Consider the following 23,653-nt stretch of genomic DNA (forward strand, 5'->3'; position numbering starts at 1 on the left):
TATAATTATAATATATATATATACCTATAACACTTGCTCACTAGTTTCTGCGTGAGGGAGAACCAAGATGGAGTGAGGGTGGCCAGAAGAGTGCATGGCTCCTACCTGGCCAGGTCTGGGGACATGCATGTCTGAGGAACTCTGTCACTGTGCCTGGGAACATTAAACATGTGGTACATGTCTGGAGAGGCTGTTCTTATGTGGTATAGCCAGAGGTCTGCTTCTCAGAGGACTGTCAGGAGGTGGTTCGTGCTGTTACAGAAACACGAGGCAGCTCAGCTCTAATGTGATCCCAGACAAGTTCATTCCATGATTATGTATCCTGCCTTCCTGTCAGGGAGCAGGGCAGGGGCTGCTTCACCAGGAAAGGGGGACTAGAATAGAGCATGATTATACTCACTTGCAGGGCTGGTGTGGGGGGGATGCAGTTGTAGAAAGTCTTACCCAGCAGGTCTGATCTGCATTGTACAGCAGAATACAGGTGACATTTAAAGGAATCAGTAACTCAAGGGACAAAGGAAGAGGATCTGATGGGTGATAGGGCATGGCAAAGGGACCCCAGGGCATCCAGGTGTGGATACCCTGTGTGTCACCAGTTAATAATTCCCATGCCCCTAAGCATAGCAGGAATGGAGCTTTAGACCCAGATGAGGCAAGTGCAGAAATCAGGCAAGGGGAGACAGGTGCTTATATCAGGATCTCAGGCATAGAAAATGAACAGAGATGCAGGAGAAACAGAAATCTCGGTAGAGTTGGCAAGTGGTAGGAAGGAAGTGAGGCTGAGCTTTCTCTAAGCTCCTCTGCTCTGATGGGGATTAGGCCCAGCCAGAGGCCTGCAAGGTTAAAGCCACACAGTCCTCACTGCAGGGAGAGGAGGAGGCAGAGGCAGAGGCAGAGGTAGGGGGCGGCAGGTTGGATGGGATCTCTGGTCACTGCCCCAGTCCCCCTTGGAGGTTGCATCTGTCCCTGTCACACAGCCCCACTATGGGACTTACTCCAAGCCTCCGGGACCTGACTGGTGGCCCAGGGACTCCTTCAGAGATACCACATGTCCTGACCTACCTTCTCCATTGAGGACAACTTTAGCATGTGAGGCTTGGCTTTCTAAATATTTGAACTTATCATCACTTGAAATTTATCAGTGTTGGATAGAAATATCAAAAGCCTCTGACTTACAAACACTAGAACTATAATCTGTGATCTAAAGCCCATCACTCGGGATCTAAATTCTCAAGGATGCAGGCTCAGCCACTAACCTGGAGCCAGGGAAGTTTCTTCTTCCACCACAAGGAGGCTGATGATGTCAAGGGCCCATTCATCTCTGCTGTCCTAGGGTACTAGGATATTTGTCAATATGAAACTGGCCAAGATTTTCACTTTCCTTCCAGTTCTAGTGACATTAAAACCTACAAGAATATGAATCCTAAGGGTAATGAATGCTAACAGGAGCACTACTGCTATTAGTGATAGTGGCCACTGATGGTAAATGCTTACTTCTGTGACATTGTCCCAACCTTCCCATGAGAGACAGGTTGTGATGCTCATATGACAGAGGAGGAGAACAAGGTATAGAGAGATTAAGAGGCAGGCCCAAGATCACACAGTTAGCACAGGGTGGGTCTGGGCTCCAAGCCTTGGCCACCCGACTCTGAGGCTGCTGCTCTCTGTTACTCGGCCTTACTGCAAGCTGTGTGCATGGTGCTGTGTAGTATTTGAGAGAAGCTTGTGGCCAGCGAGGGATGCAGGGTGTGGCAACAGCACTGTGCATAGATTTCTGTTTTTTTTTTTTTTTTGTATTTGGGATTGAACTCAGGTCCTTGTACTTGCAAGGCAGGGGGCAGAACTGCTGAGCTAAATACCCAGCCCTAGATTTCTGGACTGAAGGTGCTGAGCTGGGAACACATAGGACTCAGCAGGGGGCAGACACTCAGCATGTGAAACTTGGTGCCAGTGAAGCACGGTGTTCAATCCTGGACTCTACCACATATGACATTATGACCTTTGCCAGATGATTCAACTTCTGTGTGCCTCAGTTTTCATAGCTCTAAAACATGGGTGACAAATCCAGCCCCTACGACCTATGCTCTGGGGGCTATTAAAATTTTCTGTACTTATGAAATGTACAAAACATGCCCAGTGATGCCTGATGCAGGTCACATCGTTGGTGAATGTTAGGTGTTCTAAATGCGTGTTTTGTACCAGCCCCTGGGTTTCTGCATATTGTATTTCATTTAATCTTCAAAAGTACTCAGCAGAGGGCTGGGCATTTAGCTCAGTGGTTCTGCTGCCTGCCTCACAAGCACAAGGTCCTGAGTTTGATCCCCACTACCCAAAACAACACAACCACAACCACATCCACAACAACATCAAGTTAGAAGTACCCAGTGGAAGGGCTAGGGATTTGGCTCAGTGGTTCTGCTGCCTGTCTCACAAGTACAAGGTCTTGAGTTTGATCCCTGGTACCCAAAACAAAACAACACAACAACAACAACAACAACAACAAAAACAAGTTAAAAGTACCTGGCAGAAGGGCTGGGGATTTAGCTCAGTGGCACTGTGCCTGCCTCGCAAGCGCAGGGTCCTGAGTTTGATCCCTGGTACGGGGGTGGGGGGAAGTACCCAGCAGGTTGGGAATTAGTAACCCTCATCACAGAGGGGAAACCAAGCCCCCCTTGTCCAGGGTCACTTGTTCTGCTTGCCCGGGCAGGGACTGGATCCAGGGCCTCTCTCTAAACCCCTGGTTGTTTCTGTGTCACCACAGCATCCTCTGCTAATGCTTCCCATGATGGACAACAGGGAATAGGCTTAAGCTGCAAAGCAAACACAGATTGTAATTTGTTTTTGAAATCGATAAAGGGATGATCAAGTGCAGAGGAGGAGCTGTTAGCTGCTCGTCAGGATGATGTGCGAAGTCACTGCCTGCATCCTCAACTGAATTCACCTAGCTGCTTTATCATCATCAACATTCATTTCAATGTGGGGAGGGATTTTTAGAAAACCAACATGAATAATATATTATGGCTGGCATGTTGGAGGCAGTAGGATCTTTACCTTCTTCCATCTTCCATCAGGTAATTTATCACTGTCTTTCTTTCCTTTTTTTTTTAACTGATGAGACAGCCTGTCAGCTCAGCTTGTTCTGAAAATGCAGGAGTGTAACTCAATAATAAATCTGCTCAGAGGCCAGCTGTCAGGAAGTTGGTGTTTATTTGAAGTCCATTAAATGATCTTCACTGCTTGGCCCCTCAGAGGCTCTCAGAGGGCTAAGGCTTGGGCCAGAGGTGGGGAGGGGTGGGGCCTGGGATGGGGAGCAAATGCCCTTCTAGAATTGTTGTGCCACTGACATTTGTGTGTAGTTTTAGCTCTACAGTGGGCCAGTAAAAAATTACATAGCATGCTGGATCATTTCTCCTTACTTGCCATTATTTTTTCCTCTTAAACATTTTGCTTTCAAAATTCCTGGAATTTGTGCCTTCATAAGGGTAAGAAGGGAATTTTGAGCCTTGGGATATTTTACTTCCTTGTACAGCTGGTTCTGAGTTCTCACTAAGATGAAATGCTCTAATCTAGTTTGTGGACAAATGAGGGTCAGATCTTTCTAAGCTCCTGTTCCCTATACCACCTTTCTTGTCTCTGCTTTCCTATGTTCCTTCTTCTCCCCTTGCTTGCTATGATCATGCACCTCAGACCCTCTGAGGTCATCTTAATTTCAATTTATTTCAGAAAATCACATCACCATAATTATCCTCCAGCCCCATTAACATTCTCTCCATTGTCTAATTACCCTGGAAAGTCCAGCTGTTGCTCATGCTGGTTCCTCGATCTAGAATGTGTTTTTTAAGTCCAATGTTACTGAATTCTACAGTAAGCAATACAGCGCATGTTGTATTGCATACACACACACACACACACACACACACATACACACTCTGAAGAAGTTTAATGAAATATATACTCCTTTTAGAGCGTTGCTGATATTTTTCATTCCATTCTATCCCATTCTGTTTAAATTTACTTTTAAAAAGCATAGTTTTGACCCACTAAATTGATTTTATGGTTTACTAACAGGTTTTCATGACTCATAGTTTAATGAATCATTTTGTAATGGCCAACATTCTTCACTGAAATCTTTGTCTCAGGCCCAAGGCCACTGCCTTCTAGAAGTCCTCATTCTTTCATTTGTTCACAACCAATACCTACTGCTGCCTACCTTGGGCCATGGGCTTTGTTGGTGAGGAACAATGTGTCAGGGTTCAGGGGACACATTGAGGTGGGAGCCACAGCCCTCCCTGTGAATGCTATGATCACCTTATCTCTGCTTCTCTTCAGTCACTCGGCAGAGGCTGACAGACTGACTCAGTGATTTATCCTGTCATTCACTGCAGCTCATGCTGGGTAAGCCCTTCTGCTAGATATTGGGGTTCAAGGCCACAGGCCCACAAAGAGCCTGAAAATAATGGTGTGAGACCAGGCCTTCTTCTTCCATGCCTACTGCAGAGCAGATATTGGTGAATATTCATCAAATGGAGCTTGTGTGATTTGGCAGCTGTGTCCCTCTCTGAGCCCTTCAGCCTCTCCTCATAAGATCCGTTCCTCTCTAGATAGAGAATGCCATCCTACTCCTCTTCTTTATTCTGATGTCCACCTGACTCTGAATCTTTTCCCTTTGGGCTCAGGGTCTGTTCTCAGCTGAGTCTCATGGCCCCCTGTCCACACCCACCTGCTTGCCCTAGTGAGCTGACAGCCTATGAGGCTTGGAGGAGCCCAGCAAGACTTGCCAACATCACGTTATTTCTCAAACCAATACGGTGTCCTCAAATGTCTTCTAAACCTATATCCAAGTGACTTGGGTCCTCACATGAAGGATGTGAGGGTTCCTTTATTATGGCTGTCTATGTTGTCCAGGATTGGCAGTCTGTAACTGAGCACTATGGTGACATCTGCCCATGTCTAGCCTTTCAACTTGGCTAATCTTTTCCAGGAGAACAGTGGGAAACAGCTCTGCCTTGAGTGTTTTTCTAGGCGACATCTGAGGTGCTCCTCCCTTTCCCAGCCATCTGATCTCAAGCCCCACAGTCAGTGTCTGGTTATCTGTCCCTTCAGTATGGATAATCCAGCTGGAGCTCCTTCTTTCACCTTCAGACCTCAGGGGTCTCTCCTTTCCCACTCAAGTCCTAGCAGCAAGCACCTTTCTGCTTATGACACCAGGAGAGGGACAGGTGTCCCACTAGGCAGGTGGCCCAGCCACCCAGGTCAGGAGAGAAAGATGGTATTCAGGCCACCTCATCGGGTGACGGTGGTCCCCATGCCTGCTATGTCTCTCCTACTTTGGAGCAGCTGAGATCATTCACAACTCTATCACTTTATGTGGTGACGAAGACAGCAGTGGCAGAAAGTCAGACAGAGCCACTGTCTTCACCAAACCTGTAGAAATGTGTGCTCTGGGCCAGGCATTGCACTTGACCCTGGAACCTAGGGAATAAGACAGGGTTCCTGAAGGTGGCTTTCTAAAGCCTCTCAGTACATCTGGCAGTACTCGTGCCTCAGTTCTGAGTCAGTTCCCACTGAATTCCACTGGGTCCTCACATGCTGGGGAGCTGCTGCCCGTCTCTTCCTCAGATGGTCCCTGCTCTGCTGCCTCTGGTACCAGCTGGGGTACACCACAGAAGCATGAGCTCCCCCACCCACAACCACGTAATTCCTGGTATTCTGTGTTCCTTTCTGGCCCAGGCACGGGTCACCTCTGAGGAGACCTTTGGACTCTCAGGGTGGTTATATGTCTGCCCCACTGAGGGGAGTCTAAGGAAGTTTTAAGTCCCAGCCAGAATTTGCAGGATGAAGGAGCTACCTCTCCGAGGCCTGCCTTTCCTGCCAGCTCCCAAAGTGCTGCTGGGTCTTTGGATGGCAGCCTGTGTCTTGGAGGCTATTAATTGAAATCCCAGACAAAATATCCAAATTGTGGTACAGCATGTGGGTTACAGGAGGATGTGGGGCTTTGTCCATCAGGCACAGGCCTTATTAATGCTCTACTCAGGCTCCGAGTCAGGTCTGCCTGTCCATCAGAATTCCTGCTCTTAGAAAAGTGCCACTGGATTCCTCCCTAACAAGGATCCCAGCTGACAGCCAACTGGCAAGAGTGCAGCCAATTCTCTTCCTCAAGTAATGATTCGACAGTCTAATCCTGGCTCCTCTCTGGATGGCTGCTGGACTTTCCTGGAGGACAGGTTACTTTCAAGTTTGACTTTCAATTAAGGAAATGGAGCTGAAAGCTCTTTTTCATATCATCATCATCATCATCACCACCACCACCACCACCATCACCACCATCTGTGTGGCAGGTACTAGGTGGAGACTTTATGTGCTTTTCCTCCCATTTAACTCTCACAGCAACCTGATGACAAAGCCCTTATTATGCCAGTCTTTGAGATGAGATGGAGCTCTGATGGGTTAAGGAACTTTCCCACTTTCACACAGCCACAAAGCGGATGCAGTAGCCTTTGGACGCAGGTCTGTCTGAACTATCGTCTTGAACTATTGTCACCACGACATGCTGCCAGTACAAAATCCCCATTTACTAATCACTTCCTATGTATCAAGCCCTGGCTTAGGTACTTTATTTTAGTTAACCCTTCCTATGGCTCTTACGAAATGGTACTATTGCCAACTCATACCTGAAGGCACAAAGGTTAAATCATTTCCCCAAGATTACACTCAGCTAGTGGGAAGCAAGGTCAGGACTGAAATTCCAAGCCCTCATTAGACCACACTTCCCTATGTGAGAGAAAAGAAGCAATGACTCAAACGTGACAGCTGACTTCACTTCATCTCAACTGAGAGCATTGCCTGCTGGCCCAGCTCAGGACCACCGAGCTGGCAGTCTAACGGAAAGGGCACCCCAGGTCTCAAGTATCTGTGACTAGTCACCTAGGTGTACTTCACCTGGGGCTCTGTTTGTGGATCCTCAGTGACGGATGGCTGTTTCTTTAGAATCTAGATCAGCAAGAAGCAGGGGTGCAATGGTTCAGGCAAATGTTGGGTAAACGCAATTTTTATAGTACCATTTTGGAAGCTTCCATTATCTATTCATTTGTAGAGCAAGTACTATGTTCCGGGCCCTGCCTGAAGTATTATAGGTTTGGAGAGATGAATGGTCCCTGCTTTCAAACTGTATGTAATTTAACTGAAGGTGACAGATGTATAAAAAACGATCTGCGGCCTGACTTCTGCTTCTGCTACCCATCTGGAGTGTGGTTTTCAGCAGGTGATTTAAACTGTCTGGACTCTCAATCCTCAACATAAAATTAAATGAGATAGAAAATGTATCTATTCACCCTCCCTCCCTCATTTCTTCTCTGCTTCCATCCCTTCTTTCTTTTTGTCTTTACATCCTTCATTTCTTTATTCTCAAAGACAATTTATATGCATGTATGTCTTGAACAATTACTCAGGTAGGACAAAAAAAGTAAACTGCAGAGCCTCCCTGGAGGACTCAGTTGTAGAGGGGTCAGCAGACATTTCCAGGCCCAGAGCCACCTGCCCAGGGATGGCAGAGCCAGGATCTGAAGCCCATGGTGGCCTGACTCCTTGGTCTCTTCTTTCCCTCTTGCCCAGCCCATTTCCCCCAGCATGGGCTTCTCGGTTCACATGGACCTTCCTCGAGGCAAGTCCCACCTGCTGGAGCCCACCGCAGGTTCTTCAGTTACTTGTGGCACCCAAGCAGCAGGCTCAGTAAGAGGCCAGGAGGACACGCAGGGGATATGTCCCTGCTGGCATAGAGCAAGCTGGCACAGAAGGGCACCCCCTGCGCAGAACAGCCCCAGGCAGCCAACAAGCCGTCACCCCCATCAGTTGCCATATGGGCCCAGTAATGAAAGGCTGAGAAAGTAACATTTTCCTTGGTAGGAATATTATTTTTATGTCTAGTTGATTAAAAGAACTCACGCCAAGGGAAGGCCCACAAGCATACATACAAAATCACACAATTGAATAAAATAGCAGGAAGCTTCCTACCTAGGGACAGAAGCAGCGTTTCTGGCCAAGATAAATGAATAGGCTTTTCCTCACTCTTTCTGCTCCTGGCTCCACTGCTTGACTGGCCCTGTGAATGTGAAAAAGCCACTCTTCCTGCCAGGCTATCCATATTCTCAGGACAGGGTGAAGGCTGTGCACTCTAACGCACTTCATTTCTAACAAGGTGACTGTCTGAATGCTGCCACACACGTGTACTGTGCCTGCCCTGTGCTCCTTGCAAGGGCAGGCTGGGGTGGAGCATGTGGGCGCTGAGGGCCGACACTCCTGAGAGTCTACGCTCTGGCTCCACCACCTACAGCACAGAGACTCGCTTGTTGTCCCCACTTATTCCTGGATGGGAGCTGCCTCACAGAGGGCTCTCCTGGCTCCTTCAGTCTCTGACCTCCCCTTTCCAGTGAGCTCCCTGGAACAAGCCTCTGTGTACCCAAGGATTCAGCTTGTGAATGATGGTTTCCCACACCAAGACCTTTAGGCCTTAAGCTCTGTGTGAGCAAGCTCCACAATTTCTTAAAACTGCAGACACTTCCTCTTGGGTATCCTATTGTAAAATTCCCCTGCCTCGTCCTTCTGTTCAGGGTGGAAGTTATTACCTTGCTCCCACCCCTGCTCCTGCCCTCTGGTTCATCCTGCTTACAGGACTGCCATCTACCCAGGAAGCCAAGCAGGAGACCCCTCTCTCCACCCATTCAGTGCTCAAGCCCTGCTGAAGTTCCCTGTCTTACCCCTCATCACTTCCTTTTGGGCAGGGAACCTTTGGTACAAAATTCATTAATGTAGAAGGTACACAGTCTGTGCCTGCTGAGTTCACCATGTTGACTCTTAGTGAAAGCTCTGCATATAGGGAGTCACCACCATGTTGGAAGACACTCAAAAGAAATTATTATAAATCCCTCCTCTTTGATTTTTTTTCATTTTTTCCCCTTACCCCTGCCCTCCCTTCACCCCCTCCTCCCCTCCCCATCTACAACCACTTTATTTCCATCTTTTCATTATCTCACATTTTTTTCTTTTCCCTTATTACCCTTCACCTACCCATCCCACTTTCCCTACACCTTTAGCCCCTTTCTTCCCATTTCTAAATGTCAGTAATCTTATTAGGATCTTATGTATTATTGCAGATTATTCACACCAGAGAAACTATTCAGTATTTACATATGTGTGACTTATATTTATTTCACTTAGGAGTATATCTTCAATATGTATCCATTTTCCTATGAATGAATCTATTTTCTCGTTCTTTGTGGCTGAGTAATATTCCATTTTATAGAAAAACCACATCTTCTTTATCCAGTTTCCAATGGATGGGCAAATGGGCTGTTTTCAAGATTTAGCTATTACAAACTGTGCCGCTATAAACATGGGTGTGCATACTTCTCTGTGATATGATTCTTTTAGTTCTTTTGGAAAGATACCCAGCAGAGGGATGGCTGGGTCAAATGGAACCTCCAGTCCAAGCTCTTTGAGGTATCTCCATACTGATTTCCATAGTGGTTGCACCAGTCTGCACTCCCACCAACAATGGAGAAGGGTTCCTTTCTCCCCACAACCCCGCCAACACTTCCTCTTTGATATTTTATCCTGGTTCACTGTCCTGACATGGGGAACAGAGGACAGAAAGGCATTTTTTTTTTGCAAGCTTCTGTGCCCTATCTGGCCTCAGTGGTCTTTGCACCAGCTTTTCACTTTCCCTGAACAACCCCCAACATAGACTGCTATTTCTTATCCTTGTGAGTCAGTCCTTCAACCTTGTCTTGCCCCACCCAGAAGTACTTCCTCTGTGCCCTAGAGTCTCTGGGTGTGTGTTTTTGGCTAAGCACACTGTAAATTTCCCCCTGCTTCCCTTTAAGTCCCCTAGTGGACTGGGAGGGACCAAAAGGTAGAGATTGTGTCATTCTCATCACTGTGATCCTAGCAACGGACATGGCATAGAGTAGACCTCAGTAAGAAACTGTCCCACCAATGACACAACTGGAAAAAAAAGACTGTATGGGCATGTGGGCACAGAAGATACCCTGCCACCCCCAGCCAGCAAAGTCTTCTGAATGTCAGCTCTGAGGATGAACAGTGTCAGAACCCTTCAGGAAGTCAGGAGACCTCAGGATCAGGAAGAGTTGACTGTAAAGTAAATATTGATCCAAGATTCCCCTTGGACCTTTGCTTTTCACTGTCTCCATCTATCTCCTGGTGGGAACACCACAACTGTGCTCATAAAAGTTCTGAGTGCCCTGGACAGCAGTTTTATAAAGTGGGTACTTGAGGCAGCTGCTCTGCTTCTCTCAACATTCCATGAGGAAATTTTGAGGTTCAGCCTCCTGCCCTGGAGGCTATTCAGTTCTCCCTCAGAGCTTGGGCCCCACAGACTCACCCTCCATCAAAGGGGTTCTCCCCAGGGATGATGTGTGTGCTGTCCCTGCCCACAAGGAACTTGATGCGGTCATAGAAGGAGTGCAGGTTCTGCTGGGACACAGGAGTCTTTGTCTCTTGGATGATGTCCAGAGGGTCGGGGGAGCCCAGGCACAGTGAGTTGACATGGCAGAGGGGTTGGAGGCAGCAGTCAGGATCCATGCAGTCCACCAAGCCATCTGTGGGAACAAAAGAGCATGTGGCTTACACAGCTATGTTCTATTAGCCATGTTCATACACAACAGCTTTATCAATTTTATTTTCCACCCACTGAAAACATTATGTGCTCATATGAGCCAAAGCCTTTGCTGGGTACCAAGAAGGTCCAGGTCCTGTAGATCTGATCGCAGTCCAGCAGTCTGATAGGACAGAGAGACAAATGAGTGTGCAGTGTCTATTTTTTGTTTTTTCTTCTTTTAAAGACATGGCAGGGATGCCATATACAAAGGCCCAGAGATGAAGATCACACGAGCACCTTAACTGCTAAGTTCAGATGCTGATGTTCAGAAGGAGAGGGAAATAGCCCAAGCAGAGATTGTGGGACGGCAGGAACAGACTGTGTGGGGGCCTTGTAGTGTAGGAATGGGAGTTTGTTTCACCCTCAGGACAATGGGAGCCACCAAAGGTTTTAAACAGGGGTGACTTCATTTAAAATGCACTTCAGTTGAAACTGAAGAGAAGCTGGGGTGGGGTGACAGGTGGGGTGGCAGGGTGAGAGGCATTGAGGATCCACAGGTAAAGAATAAAGGCAGCTTGGGCTAGGTAGTAACAGCAGAGACTAAGAGAAGTAGATGGTTTTGAGAGACATATAGAAAAAACTCTAAGGCCTGGTGGCTTTGGGGGTGAGGAGGAGGCAGTGTTGTAAGGGCCTGTAACTCTGGCATCTCTCCCCACAGCCTGTAGTCACATGGTCTGAGGCACAGTCCCCAACCTTCTGGAGGCCCAGTCCTGCCCTCTGTAAGTTATCATTTTCAGGAAATAATCTGTACTACCTGGATGAATTTCTTCAGGTCTGCAAATTGTATCAATCTCTACCATCTTCCTGAAGCTCAAAGATATTCCATCAGATCACATAGTTTTGATCACATCATCCCAGAGTACTTTTATGGACATCCAAAGAACGGCTTAAAACAGGTAAAAAAATGGGCTCAGAGGATAGTGGCCACAGTAGGGGACAGGGCTGACATCTGTGTGTTTTGTAGGCAGAGAAAAGTATGATGGCCCATATTTCTGACTGGGTTCAAATTCTGGCTTTACCACTTTTTGCTGTGTGACATACGACAATTTTCCCCACAACCCTGGTCAAAGATCTGTTCTAGTCATCTCTGATGCACACTTAGCACTTACTAGACATGTTTAAAACATGACTGTTAAATAAATGAGAAATGAATGAATGAGCTAAACGAAGCAGGGAATAAAACTAAATGTCAATCCACAAAAGCCAGAAAACTCTATGTTCAGTCAGTCCCATCAAGCAATGTGGTACAGCGCAAGGATCATGAGGCCCAGAGACTGAAGTTCAAGTCCTGATACTGCCCGTAAGTTGACCATGGACAAGCTCTTACACTTAATGACCTGAACCCTACTTTCCTCATCAATAATATGGGAGTAATGCTGATATACGCACCTCACACCTGTCTCCGTGGAGCTCAGAATGTAACTGCTCCCATACGCATTGGCCAGGCGGGCGGGTCCTCCTCACTAGTTGTGTGGCCCAGGCAAGCTACTCAACTGCCCTAAGACCCAGTTTTTCCTTAAATAAATTGAGGGAAAAAATCTCTTGTCTTTTCCATTTCTGCATGAGGCCCATGAAATCTGGGATCTGAAACTTACTACTGTGTGACTTTGGGCAAGTCACTTCAACTCTCTTGCCTCTGTTTCCTACATCTCTTCATAGGGATAAGAAGAGCATCATATAAGATATTTGTTACATAGTAAAAAAACACAGACACTCCTGATTTAGTGACCGAGTCCTGTCCCTGGGACTAGGTTGTTAAATGATTTAGTTGCTAAATAAGGAATTGTATATAGTATGTACATTTCAATATTCAGAACAAAGAAATGGTCAAAGGACACTGCAATTTTGGCTCAGTATTTTATTATTATTATTATCTAAGACAAGGTCTTACTATGTAACCCAGCCTGGCCTCAGATTTGCAGTGATCCTTCTGCCTCAGCCTCCAGAGTACCGAGATTACAGGCCTGCCTCACCTGACTAGTTTTGGCTCATTCATGAATGAAGTTCTGCAGGCTACTGCAAGAAACCAATGAAATTAAAATACAGTACTACCAATAAGGTATCACAGGACCATGAACCTGCTTGACTGTAAAAATCACCAGAAACACCCAATATCCCTGACAGTGAAACTGACATTATGGAGCCACTGTTCTGTCCACCTCTGCGGTGAACACCTTGGAGTACAGAAAGACATGTGGAATATGTAGTGAGGAAGCTTAGTAGCCAGGAGTGTAAGACAAAAATCAAACACACGAAACAATCACAAAGCCATGAAACAACAGTGATAATTAATTGATCAACTGCTTCCTGTGGCTCAGAAGTATATATACATTATATTATATAATATAGTAATATACTGTTATCTATACATATATAACCCTTGAGAAAATATGCACACCATATGATAGGAGACATTTCTACATATCAAAACGTTTTAAAGGTAACATCACTTCTAAAGAGTTTGTCTATATCTGAGAATTTATTTAACTCCAAATGAATCAGTTTCATTATCACCTGAGGAAATGTTGGAAGAAAATAGTTCTTTAAAGTGAGTCCAATAAAAAGAGTGCGCTGCTAAATTTTTCTGGCCTTTTGACACAGCTGTTCTGCCTTCAACATATGCGATCAACAGGCATCAAAAGATTGTGCTCTAAATCACTCCCTTTGTCTCAAAACAGGCAAATCATATATATTTTGGATAATGAGGTAAAACAAGCACCTCATTTTGCCTCAATATCCAAAAAATGTCAGGTAGCTAATTTTTTCCCAGTATCAGACATTATAGAAATAATACATATTTTGAAAACATTAGTCTTTTTCATAAATGCTGTGTTTATTTGCAAAATATGCTTAGGGAATGTGCCTAAAATACAATAGGCTACAGACATTCCTCATTTAATGACCAAGTCATGTTCCTGAGACTAGGTTGTTAAATGAGGAACTGTATATAGTAGATACACTGCAGTATTCAGAACAAAGATATGGTCCAAGGAAGCTCCAACTTGATGACTTTGCTTTTATTTGCATAACTTTTACATGCAGTACTATAATGTATAATGGAACACAAAACTATAGTACTGTATTGCCCATCAACTAGAGACTGGATAAAGAAGATGTGGTTTTTCTATAAAATGAAGTACTACTCAGCCATAAAGAATGAGAAACTAGAAACATTTATAGCTAAATGGATGCACATTGAGGCTATACTCTTAAGTGAATAGGACATGCATATGTAAATACTGAATAGTTTCTCTAGTGTGGGAAACTGAAAGTGTAAATAAGGACTAAAAGGTATAATAGATAATTTGAAATAGGAAGAAAAGGTGCTAAAGTGGAAGGGGAAATGAGAGGGGTAGGGGAAAAGAAAGATGGTAATGGAATTAACATGAGAAAAAGAAAAAAAGGAAACAGTCTTTGTAGATAGGGAGAGGTGGAGGGGTTGAAGGGAGGTCAGGAGAATGGAGAAAAAAACAGATGGATTACAGAAAGGTGCAAATTTCCAATGATGAATGTCACTACAATGTACACCTTAAATGTACCAATAAAATTAATTTAAAAACTATAGTACTCTATTGTATAATACAATCAGCAAAACTTACAGTACTGTATAAACAACTGTATAAAAAAGACACGGAGGCTCTATCAACAAGATGTACTGAACTATACAAAAGGGCCAGGGGTTTAGTTTAGTAGCACAGCACCTGCCTCAAAGCAAAATTTCCTGAGTTCTGTCTCTAGTACAAAACAAAACAGAACAAAAAGCTGTACAACAACAACAAAGAAGAACAGCGCCCCTTGGTCATAAGTCCGAATAGCCACTAAACACGTAGGTTGTTAAACAAGGAATAATTGCACAGTACTATGTGTCCACATCCAGCACAGTATCTGAAACAGCAGCTGACACATAGTAAATGCTTAATAAGGGGTAGTTTCCTTTCCAGATGCTGAACTTAGGACATGGCTTACCAGTGAAGGGCCTGTCATTTTGAGCTCATCTGTCAGATTCATGCTGAGGTGTGGAGCAAGGCATCCTTCACCCCAGCACTGTCTGGGTCTTAACTGTAGCTCCTGTCCCAGCTCCAGACACACCTGCCTAGCAAAGCACCTGCCTTCCACAGTTGCAGGCCCCATCATACATCCTGACTCTGCCCCTGTCAGACGTTGCTTAAACACATAATTACAGCCCAAGCAGAGGGTTATTTGCATTCTACTATTGATGTTAGCACGACAGATTCAGCTGCTGCATCCATAACTCTGCAGAAATGCTCCATTATTCAATCCCAGTGAGCAGGGATGTTGACCATTAAATCAGCTAGCACAATTGAAGGACCGTGAAAAGTCATGGCTAATTTGAAATTTTATTAGCTCTGGTTTACCACCAGAGAAGGCACCTGGGCAGAACTGCTTCCTGTTGAGAATAGACTTATGCTCTCCAGCCCTGTGAAAGGGTAGCCAGGAATGGGCTGGTTATTAGTAACATCTACATTTAATTGATGATAAATCACAGCATGGATTAAGTGCCAGGTATTGTGCTAAACACTTTATAGGGAATATAGAATTGAGTCTTCCCAACTCCATGAGGTGGCTACTGTCATCATCCTCATTTTAGAGAAAGAATCACAGGTTCAAAGTGACAAAGTAATTTGAAGATCACATAGATAGTCAGGGAAGAAGCTGACTCAGTTCTTAAAGTGTGGAATCTCCTCTGAGCCACCCTGGAGAGACTCTCAGGAACTATTTCTCTAAAGGAGAACATGGCTTTATGAATCCTACTGAAAGACAACCCTTCTGTGTTCTCCCAGCAACCGAGGCACATTCTATCTCAGCACTCCTCCCTCCAGTACTGTAATTTTGATTGCTTTCCTCCCCAGACAATAGGGTCCTGGAGATCCACTGCTGATTCATTTCTGTATCCTAGGACCCAGAACTGGACAGAACAAGGCCTGCCTTCCACAGAGGTCTGAAGATTGGCTAAAGGATGAATCCAGGCTAGGGCTGCTTCCCTGATCAAGGATCAGAACCAGAGGACACAGTTGGAACGGTCTTTCCCTCTATGTTCAGTGGCAGAATGCCCAGTGGGTAAGGGGGCCTCTCTCCAGTTTAGATTTACACCCTAATTTCCATGTGAACTGTATACATTGCTTAACATCTCCAGACCTGTTTCTTTAGATACTTATCATGAGGCACAAAGAAAAACGGTTAATTCCTTAACTCATTGCTCTGCCCCTATAGCCAGGTGTGAAGTACAACGCTTCCGTTGGGCATCTTGGGACAATCCAGAGAGCTTCTTGACAATCTGTCTCTAGGCCTGGACCTAGTGTGTACACATGCTCCACACAGTAGGTGGTTTGCCATACCACAGGTCCTTCAAGTAGGCCTGGTGTCTTTTATGAGTTCTGAGAAGTTCTGTTATAAACTCTGAACATTCTCACCGTCTCTCTAGTCTTTTCTTCAGGAATGCTATTAGATGCTTAAAGGACCTTGTCCATACCCTTGATGTTTCAACCTCTTTCATAATTCCCATCTTCTTATTTGCATTCTATTATGATTTATTTCCTCAGATATATACCCTACTGTACTTATTTTCCCTTCATCTGTGTCTGGTCTGCTGTTTAATCTGTCCTTTGGGCCATTCATTTGAATGACCATACTTTAAAATTTCTTGATGGTCTCTCAGAACTTCACACAGTTTGCCTGCTTCTGCATAGCATCTTATTCCATTCTTTTGGTTTTATACATTGTTTTCTCCCTTCAGTCACATAAAAACTTATTCAGGTGATAGTGTCTCTCAGATTATTACCTTCTTGGGAGTGGCAGCAGCCCTCTGTGTGTCAGAGTTGCTGGTTCAGTGCATGGTCAGTCATTCTCTGACTGTGACCTCGAGGTAGCCTGCCTTTTATGTGGGGAATCCAGCTTCTGGTTACCTCTGCCTGCCACCCCAGGGAGCCAGTGGTCTCGGACTGCTTTTCAGGTAGATTTTTCAGCTTGGCTTCCTAGTGCCACTCTGGGATGTACATTTAGATTTCAGTAAATTTGTGGTGTGGGCTTCACCTCTCATAGCTGTCTCCCTGTACCCAGAACAGAGAGATGCCTCAGCGCCATCTCTCCAGTCTAGCAGTCAGTTTCTCAGTCCTAGCCTCTGAGGGTCCCAGCTTTCCGTTGGGCTTCAGTTTTAGTGCCCCACAATGAATGCACCCTGCCTCCTGACTTTATGAGTGTGCCCCAGCTTCTGCGCTCGGTACTCTGTCTTGTCATGCTTCTGGGATTCAGGGCTCCCCTGTCTCCTTTTTCCTTCTTGGCTGAATTTTAAAAATAAACTGTTGGACCTTGTGGTCAGCAGTTCTTTGTGATGACCTAGTTAGATGTTATCTTGGAAGTCAAAGACCCAAGCAAAGCTCTGAGCTGTAGTTCACTCATCTGTAAAATGAATCATCAAACTTCTTAAGAGATGCTGTGAGGATTAGGATTAGTACTCAGCATGATAAGGAGAACTGAAGCAAGGACTTGGCAAATGATGGTTACTAGTAGCTACTGGGTAGGTGTATCCTTTAAGCCTGTATCCTGGCAACAGCATCACTGGTCCCTACCTTGTCTCCTACCTATGCACACATTCCAGGGCAGCCCTTTCTGAATGCAGAGTACCACCCATGTATATTAGAGGAGTGGGGATCACAGGGGAACTGCAGGTTGGGGTTCTAAGAAATAGAGATATCATACCAACTGTGTTCTTGGGAGAGACCCTGAGACCAGGGGATTTTTCAATCTGTGCTTTGAGAGCGAGAGTGATTAATTCGCACCAGGAATTCTGTCTGCCTACACCTGGCTGTGTTGCTACTTTCTAATTACACATTTGACAAATATTTGCTGAGTAGTGAATATGGGCAAACTTCTACCAATAGAAACAATCGTATTTAAATAAGATATAGCAAAATCATGAGTAGGCCCCACAAGAGTCTTTCAAAGGCTGCGTTTTACAAGACCAGTTTTCATGTAAAACCCTCTTTATGTTTTCACATGCAGCATATGGCAGCCGGAAACTGCATATGGCTGCTCTACAGTAAGGGAGAGTCTTTTACAATTTAACTCTTTTGGGCATAGACGATGAATTTTAGAAGATTTGTATTACAAAAAGAAAAAAAGGTGTGCTTTGGGAATAGAAAAGTAAATTCTGGGATAGACAGAAAACACATCAATATATAGTTTTTGGGACTCTGGTATGGCTGGGTTAGAAACATTTATATTTTCTAAGCTCCGTATACCTTACTTAATTCTATAGCACACCAAAGTTGGATGACTTATGAGTTGTCTGTTATACACATTTGCTTTTATTATTAAAAGATGAGAGTTTATCACAGCATGAAAAAGTGAGAAAAAGTAGGGAGGATTTTCCTCTATTTCTTTCCAATTCTTAGGAAAATCCTCAGTAAAACTTTTGAGAAAAACTGTTTCTTTTCCCACAGAAATTTCCTTTTTCTTTGAGGTTCTGAGCTCCTCTCTTTCCATTTCCTTAACATGGTCAGTGAAAATGGGTAGAAGGAAGTGTCACAAAAGCCATGTAGTCTCCTGGACATTAGGCATGGAGTAGCAGATTAAAAAACAAACTCCCAAAGCCAAAAACCAAAAAACAGGTTCAGGTCTTTGGGCTGCTAAATGAAACATCCCAAAATGTTCACATACTCCTGACCCTTGAACTTGAAGCCTGCATATGAATGGCTGTGGGTGACAGAAGCCATTCCTTGCAAGAAGAGCTCATTCCTTTTCCTGGCAAGGAGGCACAGGCATGTGTCTATTAATGTTCACTTGATGCACATTCTGTGGCCAGCAGGCCCTGGACACAGGAACAAAAGTCTCGCCCTAAAAGAATTCAGCATAGTGGGTCAGACAGAAATGACAGAGTGCCAGGAAAGAAGGAAGCACATGGGGCCATGGAAGCCCTAAGCAGGGAGCCCAACCCAGGCTGGGGATGGGATATTTCCTGGACGAGAATGCTTAAATGCAGAGTAGAAGCATGGATAAAGATAAGCAGCTTGTAAACACTGTCCTGTGGATGTTTGCATGATTCCTTAAATTGATGGTTGTGTGGCAGGGTCTAATAAGCCCATCTGTCTCTCTGCAGGCTTACCTGTTCCCCTGGCTTGACAGCCCATCAGCCAAAACCATCTCTGCTGCCTGCAGTCTGGTTACAGAACAGTCTCACAATAGGCTGTGAGCAGCACGGGGAAGGCCCCAGGGGGAAAGGAGTGTGGAATGTGCCTCCCCTTTCTGTACACATCTGGGAGAAGTTTTTGTCATTTGCTATAATACATTCTGTGCCTTCTTTCAAAAGGCTTGCAAAATCTTTATCTCCTCCGTGGAACACGAGATTTTTAAAGGTCAATTTCTCTCCTGTCTCTTATCAGGAGAAGCGGGGTTTAGAGATAGTCTGAAGGGTGACCAAATTCTATGGCTTTATGTGAACTCTCCATTCCTGCAATGGGAGATGGGGAGGGAGAGGGAGGACAGCGAGCTCTGTCCTCAGTTTTCTGGAAGCTTCTTGGGGGTTGCACCCGTCAGCTCTATGTATTGCCACCCATGATTGTCTTTCACGGGGCTAAGAACGTCTGGAGAGATTATCACACCTTGGAGCTGCTAAAAGATCCTTCATCAAAAGAGGTCTGGCTGTTTACATTCCAGCGGAGTTTTTACTCTGGTGTCTTCTTTTCAAACACAGGTTCCATCTATTCCTAGCTCTCCCACTGATCCACTGTGTGACTGGGTACATTATTTTAGCTCCCCGAGAGTCAGCATCTCTACTTGTGATGTCTGCCTACAAGTTTGTTGCAAGGGTTCTTTAAATTATGGCTATTATTATCCTTTATGTGTATTTGGATTCTTTTCTTTCTACCAACAGGGGTGTTACGACTTGGAATACAGATTTTAATAAAGAAAATGAAAAAGGCCAATATCTACCATTGTCTGGAGAAAAGCATAACCTCAGATAAATAAAAATTTTATAAACAGCATAACTCTAATTTCAAAAAATAGTTATTTATATATACACATCTTGTTTATAATAAATCACATTTCTCTGTTTGCAGGTGGAAAGGATCAGGAGAGAGAACTGAAATTTGCAGGTGATGGAACTAAGCCTTAAGAGAAGTTGAATGACACCAGTCACACAGTTAGCAAACAGGAAAGTCAGGAAGTGAATCCGGAGAATCGGAGTACAGATCCTGTGCTTGTAATCTTTGTATTATGTTGTTTCTTAGGTGATGTAAATATGCTAGAGTCATCACAACAACCCTGCAAGGTAATCATGGTTATCCTCATTCAACAGTCCCAGCACGTGTGGGGCACAGAGGGAAGGACTGTGGCGCTGCTGTGACCTATTTGGGTTTGAGTAAGGGTTCATGGTGTGTTGAGCAAGAGCAAATGACACCAGGAGAGAGTGGAATGCTCTGGGCACACAAGGGCCCGTGCAGTGGCTCGGTTCTGGGTCCTGCTGTGGGCCGAGTCGATGTGACTGTGTAGTGCGTGATGCCACAACTCCTCTCTGGGCTCCACTGTCCCCCTCTGCAACATGAAGGCAGCAGAAGGAAGAAGCGGAAGTTGGTTTCTCTGACGTCCCCAGCAGTTCTGTTATTCAATTCTACTAATTCCTTCTCCACACCCTCTGAGTCATTTCAACCACAAACAACCACTCAGTGGGACTGTAACACTGTCTTCCTCCACTCTGAATTATTTATCTGAGATTATGCCACATTCTCTGTTATGACTGAAATAAAGGTGCTCATTTCATTCCGTTTTCATTATAGTTAGTCATTTGGATGACAATTTCTCCCAAGTGACAGGGGGCTTCTTGAGGAAAGGACTGGTCTGTGTTCATGGATCTTTATATCCCCTCACAAAGGAGCACGGTGCCTAGTTGACAGCAGGAGCCCAACACATGTGTGCTGGACTAAACTGAAAACAGCCCTGTGCTAAAAGTGGACCATTCTCATGCTCTGCATAGAACCTGCCCTATTTCTGACTCCTCTAAAGCTGGCTGTGCTTAGGGAAGGCCCAGCGTGATAAAGAGGCCGGTGGAGATAGCCTTGCCCACGCTGGCCCTATGGTAACTTCATCTGTGCACCCCTGCAAAGAAGGAACACTTTGTACCTTCCGCTGTCCCCCTCCCCCTGCCCCCATGGTTGGAGAGCCAGTGAACTGAGAGGGCCCTGAAGTGAGGCATTTCCTCATTTCACAGTTGAGAAACCAAGGCTGATTGAGGATCTGTCCTCCCCAGATGGTTATATTTGCAATTGTCATGGCCCATGGTAGGGATCAGGCACCTGATAACATCAGTTGAATGAGTGGATGTTCTTTTACCACAGCAATAATCCACTGTATCGTAATTACCTGCTGTTTCTCTCTCCCTTTAGATTATGAACTTTGCAAGGGCAGGGACCATGTCTTATTTATTTCTGAAGCCCACGTGACCAGGACAGAGCCCTGAGGACAATCAGTTAACACTTGTCAAGTGAGTGAATTAACTCACATTACACTGCTTTTGTACAGCTTTGATAAAAATATGCTCATATTGCTCCATAACATATTAAAAACACAGAAGAGATATATTCTCCCACAGCTAGGGATTTTCTGATTGTTCTTTTATACTTTTTTGCTGGCTTATCTCTCAGAGCAGCTGGAGGAGGCTCCATTCCCCTGGGATGGGTCAACCCCATTTCCTATGACAAATTCTTTCTCCCATTGAAGCAGTGAGGCCTTGGGCTACTGTGTGTTCAGGACTCACATAACCACTAGTGAGTTCCAATGCTGGGAGGGCTAGCTCTGAAGTATGGCAAACAGAGGTGACACTGCTATTGCATTCCATGCATGGGATAAAAGAGCCCTGCTTTGTAACCTATGTATTTACATGTGTGATGAGGGAGTGTACCCTTTCTCATTTCCCAAAGATATTCAGTTCTTTCACTGCCCAGATGTTCAACAGCTGTTTGGAGGCTTTGGCCACAGTCCTGGATGCTTGAGAAGGGAATGACTTAATGGTGTGGCTCCTCTCTCCTCTTCTATTCCATGAATGTTACTGTTTGTCATTGGAACTGTGCCTACATAGGTAGAGGGGATGCTGAGGAAACCACGCAGATAATGTAGGCTAACACCTCTTTCCTACAAAGAGCAAACATGTTTGCTCTTTATTTGGCCAGAAGAGAGGGATCTGGTGCCCTTCCTTGCTTTGCCCTACCTTTCCCTATGATGATCTCTCAGAAGGAAAGCCCATTCCTTTGCAGGAAACTTCTTCTTGTTCAAATATCACCTTCAGAGGAAAGTTTTCCAATTTTCACAGCAACTCACATATAACCCTGCAAGAGTACTTATTACAGCCCATTAATACTTGACTTTAGGTTTTTCTACTGCATTTGAATTCCTGGAGTGTGGGGACATGACTAGCTCATCTCTGGTCCTGGCATAAAGCCTAGTACCATAATAGAAGCTCTGGATATTTATGCAGCACAGGAATTAATGAATTCCACACATTTCAGATTGATTGAGAGATATTCCAACACTGCAAAATCTCGGAAAGAGAGTATATACCACCTATCCCTGCTAACTACCAAGGCCCATAAGATCCCATTGATAGCTGCTCCTCTGGACCCAGGATTTCTGCATCAGGCCTGGATGCCTCTGCTTCTTGGGCTTAGGCAGCATGTAGGAGGACTGTAGGGTGGCTTGGACTGAGACCAAAGGTCCAAAATAGCCCTTTTTAGGCTGCTGGGGATAACTCAAAACAAGGTCATACTGTTGGCCTTTTCTTAGGGTGTTTTGTGATTTTAGAAACCTAGGTAGAAAGTTTGCAAAGGTTGGGATGCTGAGTTTCTCTTTGCTGATTTTTGCAATATATGATAAATCAAAGGGAGTTGCATAAATGTGTGTGGACTAGGCCAACTGTTAGGCCATCATTAAAAAAGAAGAGTTAACTTTTTTGATTTTTTTATATCTCCATCTTTTTATTTTCCTAATAACCCCCCCTGAGATTGGTGAAATCAGGCATCTTCCAGGTGGGAAAGTAGAGCACATTATGGTTGTATTTATGCCAGTTTATATAACAGAAACATGAAGGCTAATTCTATGACTGATATAAGGACTAGAACTGTCCTTATGGTCTAACTGCCTCATTTTATAAAGATAGAGTGTGAAATGCAGAGATAGCAAATAGCTTGCCTAAGGACACATAGGAAATCAAAATTAGAGGTGGAATTAGAACCCAGGTCCCTTCATTCAACAAGATGAGCCCCTCCTTCATTAGGTTTTGAATATGTGAAACTTGAAAAAAAAACTAAGCAAAGGAAAATACTATTACAAACCCACAGGGACAGAGAGTGTGGAGATAAAGGTGTCCTTTGGTATGCTTGGGAATGGCTGCCATCAGAAAAAGAGGAGAAGGGACCCTACTAAGGTAACCGAACCTCCCTCCCAGTGGAGAAGCATCCCATGTCCCCACCATGAAGGGCTCTATGGTACAGAATTGGATGAGTTCTTCTTATCTACCCCCCAAAATGGGAACCTACACCTTTCCCAGGTAATTCAACTATGGAATTATTTGAAGACTCTTCTGTGTGTTTTATTTATACCAGGTGCTGAATGGTAATTAATTTTATTTATATTAGTTAATTTACATGGATACAAAAGGAACTAGTGATATGCATTCACTCCCTAGGCCACATGAGTATACTTCTGCTTTCCTGTAGGCCCCTAACTGGACAACTGGTATCGGTAGGCTGTTAACTCAATAATTACTCACCCTCCACCCTGGGCATCTCACCCTTGGAGCTGCCAGGGTACCAGAATCCTACCTCCATCAGGTGCTGAATTAATTAATTTTATTTATATTAGTTAATTTACATGGATACAAAAGGAACTAGTGATATGCATTCACTCCCTAGGCCACATGAGTATACTTCTGCTTTCCTGTAGGCCCCTAACTGGACAACTGGTATCGGTGTA

General features: G+C 44.7%; 1 protein-coding gene across 1 annotated transcript in view; it reads right to left on the reverse strand.

Moving 5' to 3' along the window:
- Nucleotides 1-23,653, reverse strand: part of Tenm4 (teneurin transmembrane protein 4) — a 724,757-nt gene that overhangs the window by 78,634 nt on the left and 622,470 nt on the right. The window contains exons 18-19 of the mRNA XM_033763938.1: nt 14,639-14,662; nt 10,397-10,613 (exon numbers count right to left, since the gene is read on the reverse strand). Coding sequence (XP_033619829.1) covers nt 10,397-10,613; nt 14,639-14,662 — 241 coding nt within the window. The remainder of the gene's footprint in view (nt 1-10,396; nt 10,614-14,638; nt 14,663-23,653) is intronic.

The sequence above is a fragment of the Fukomys damarensis genome, unplaced genomic scaffold (genome assembly GCF_012274545.1).
Source record: "Fukomys damarensis isolate Sample0158 unplaced genomic scaffold, DMR_v1.0_HiC HiC_scaffold_16, whole genome shotgun sequence".
Lineage (NCBI taxonomy): Eukaryota > Metazoa > Chordata > Mammalia > Rodentia > Bathyergidae > Fukomys > Fukomys damarensis.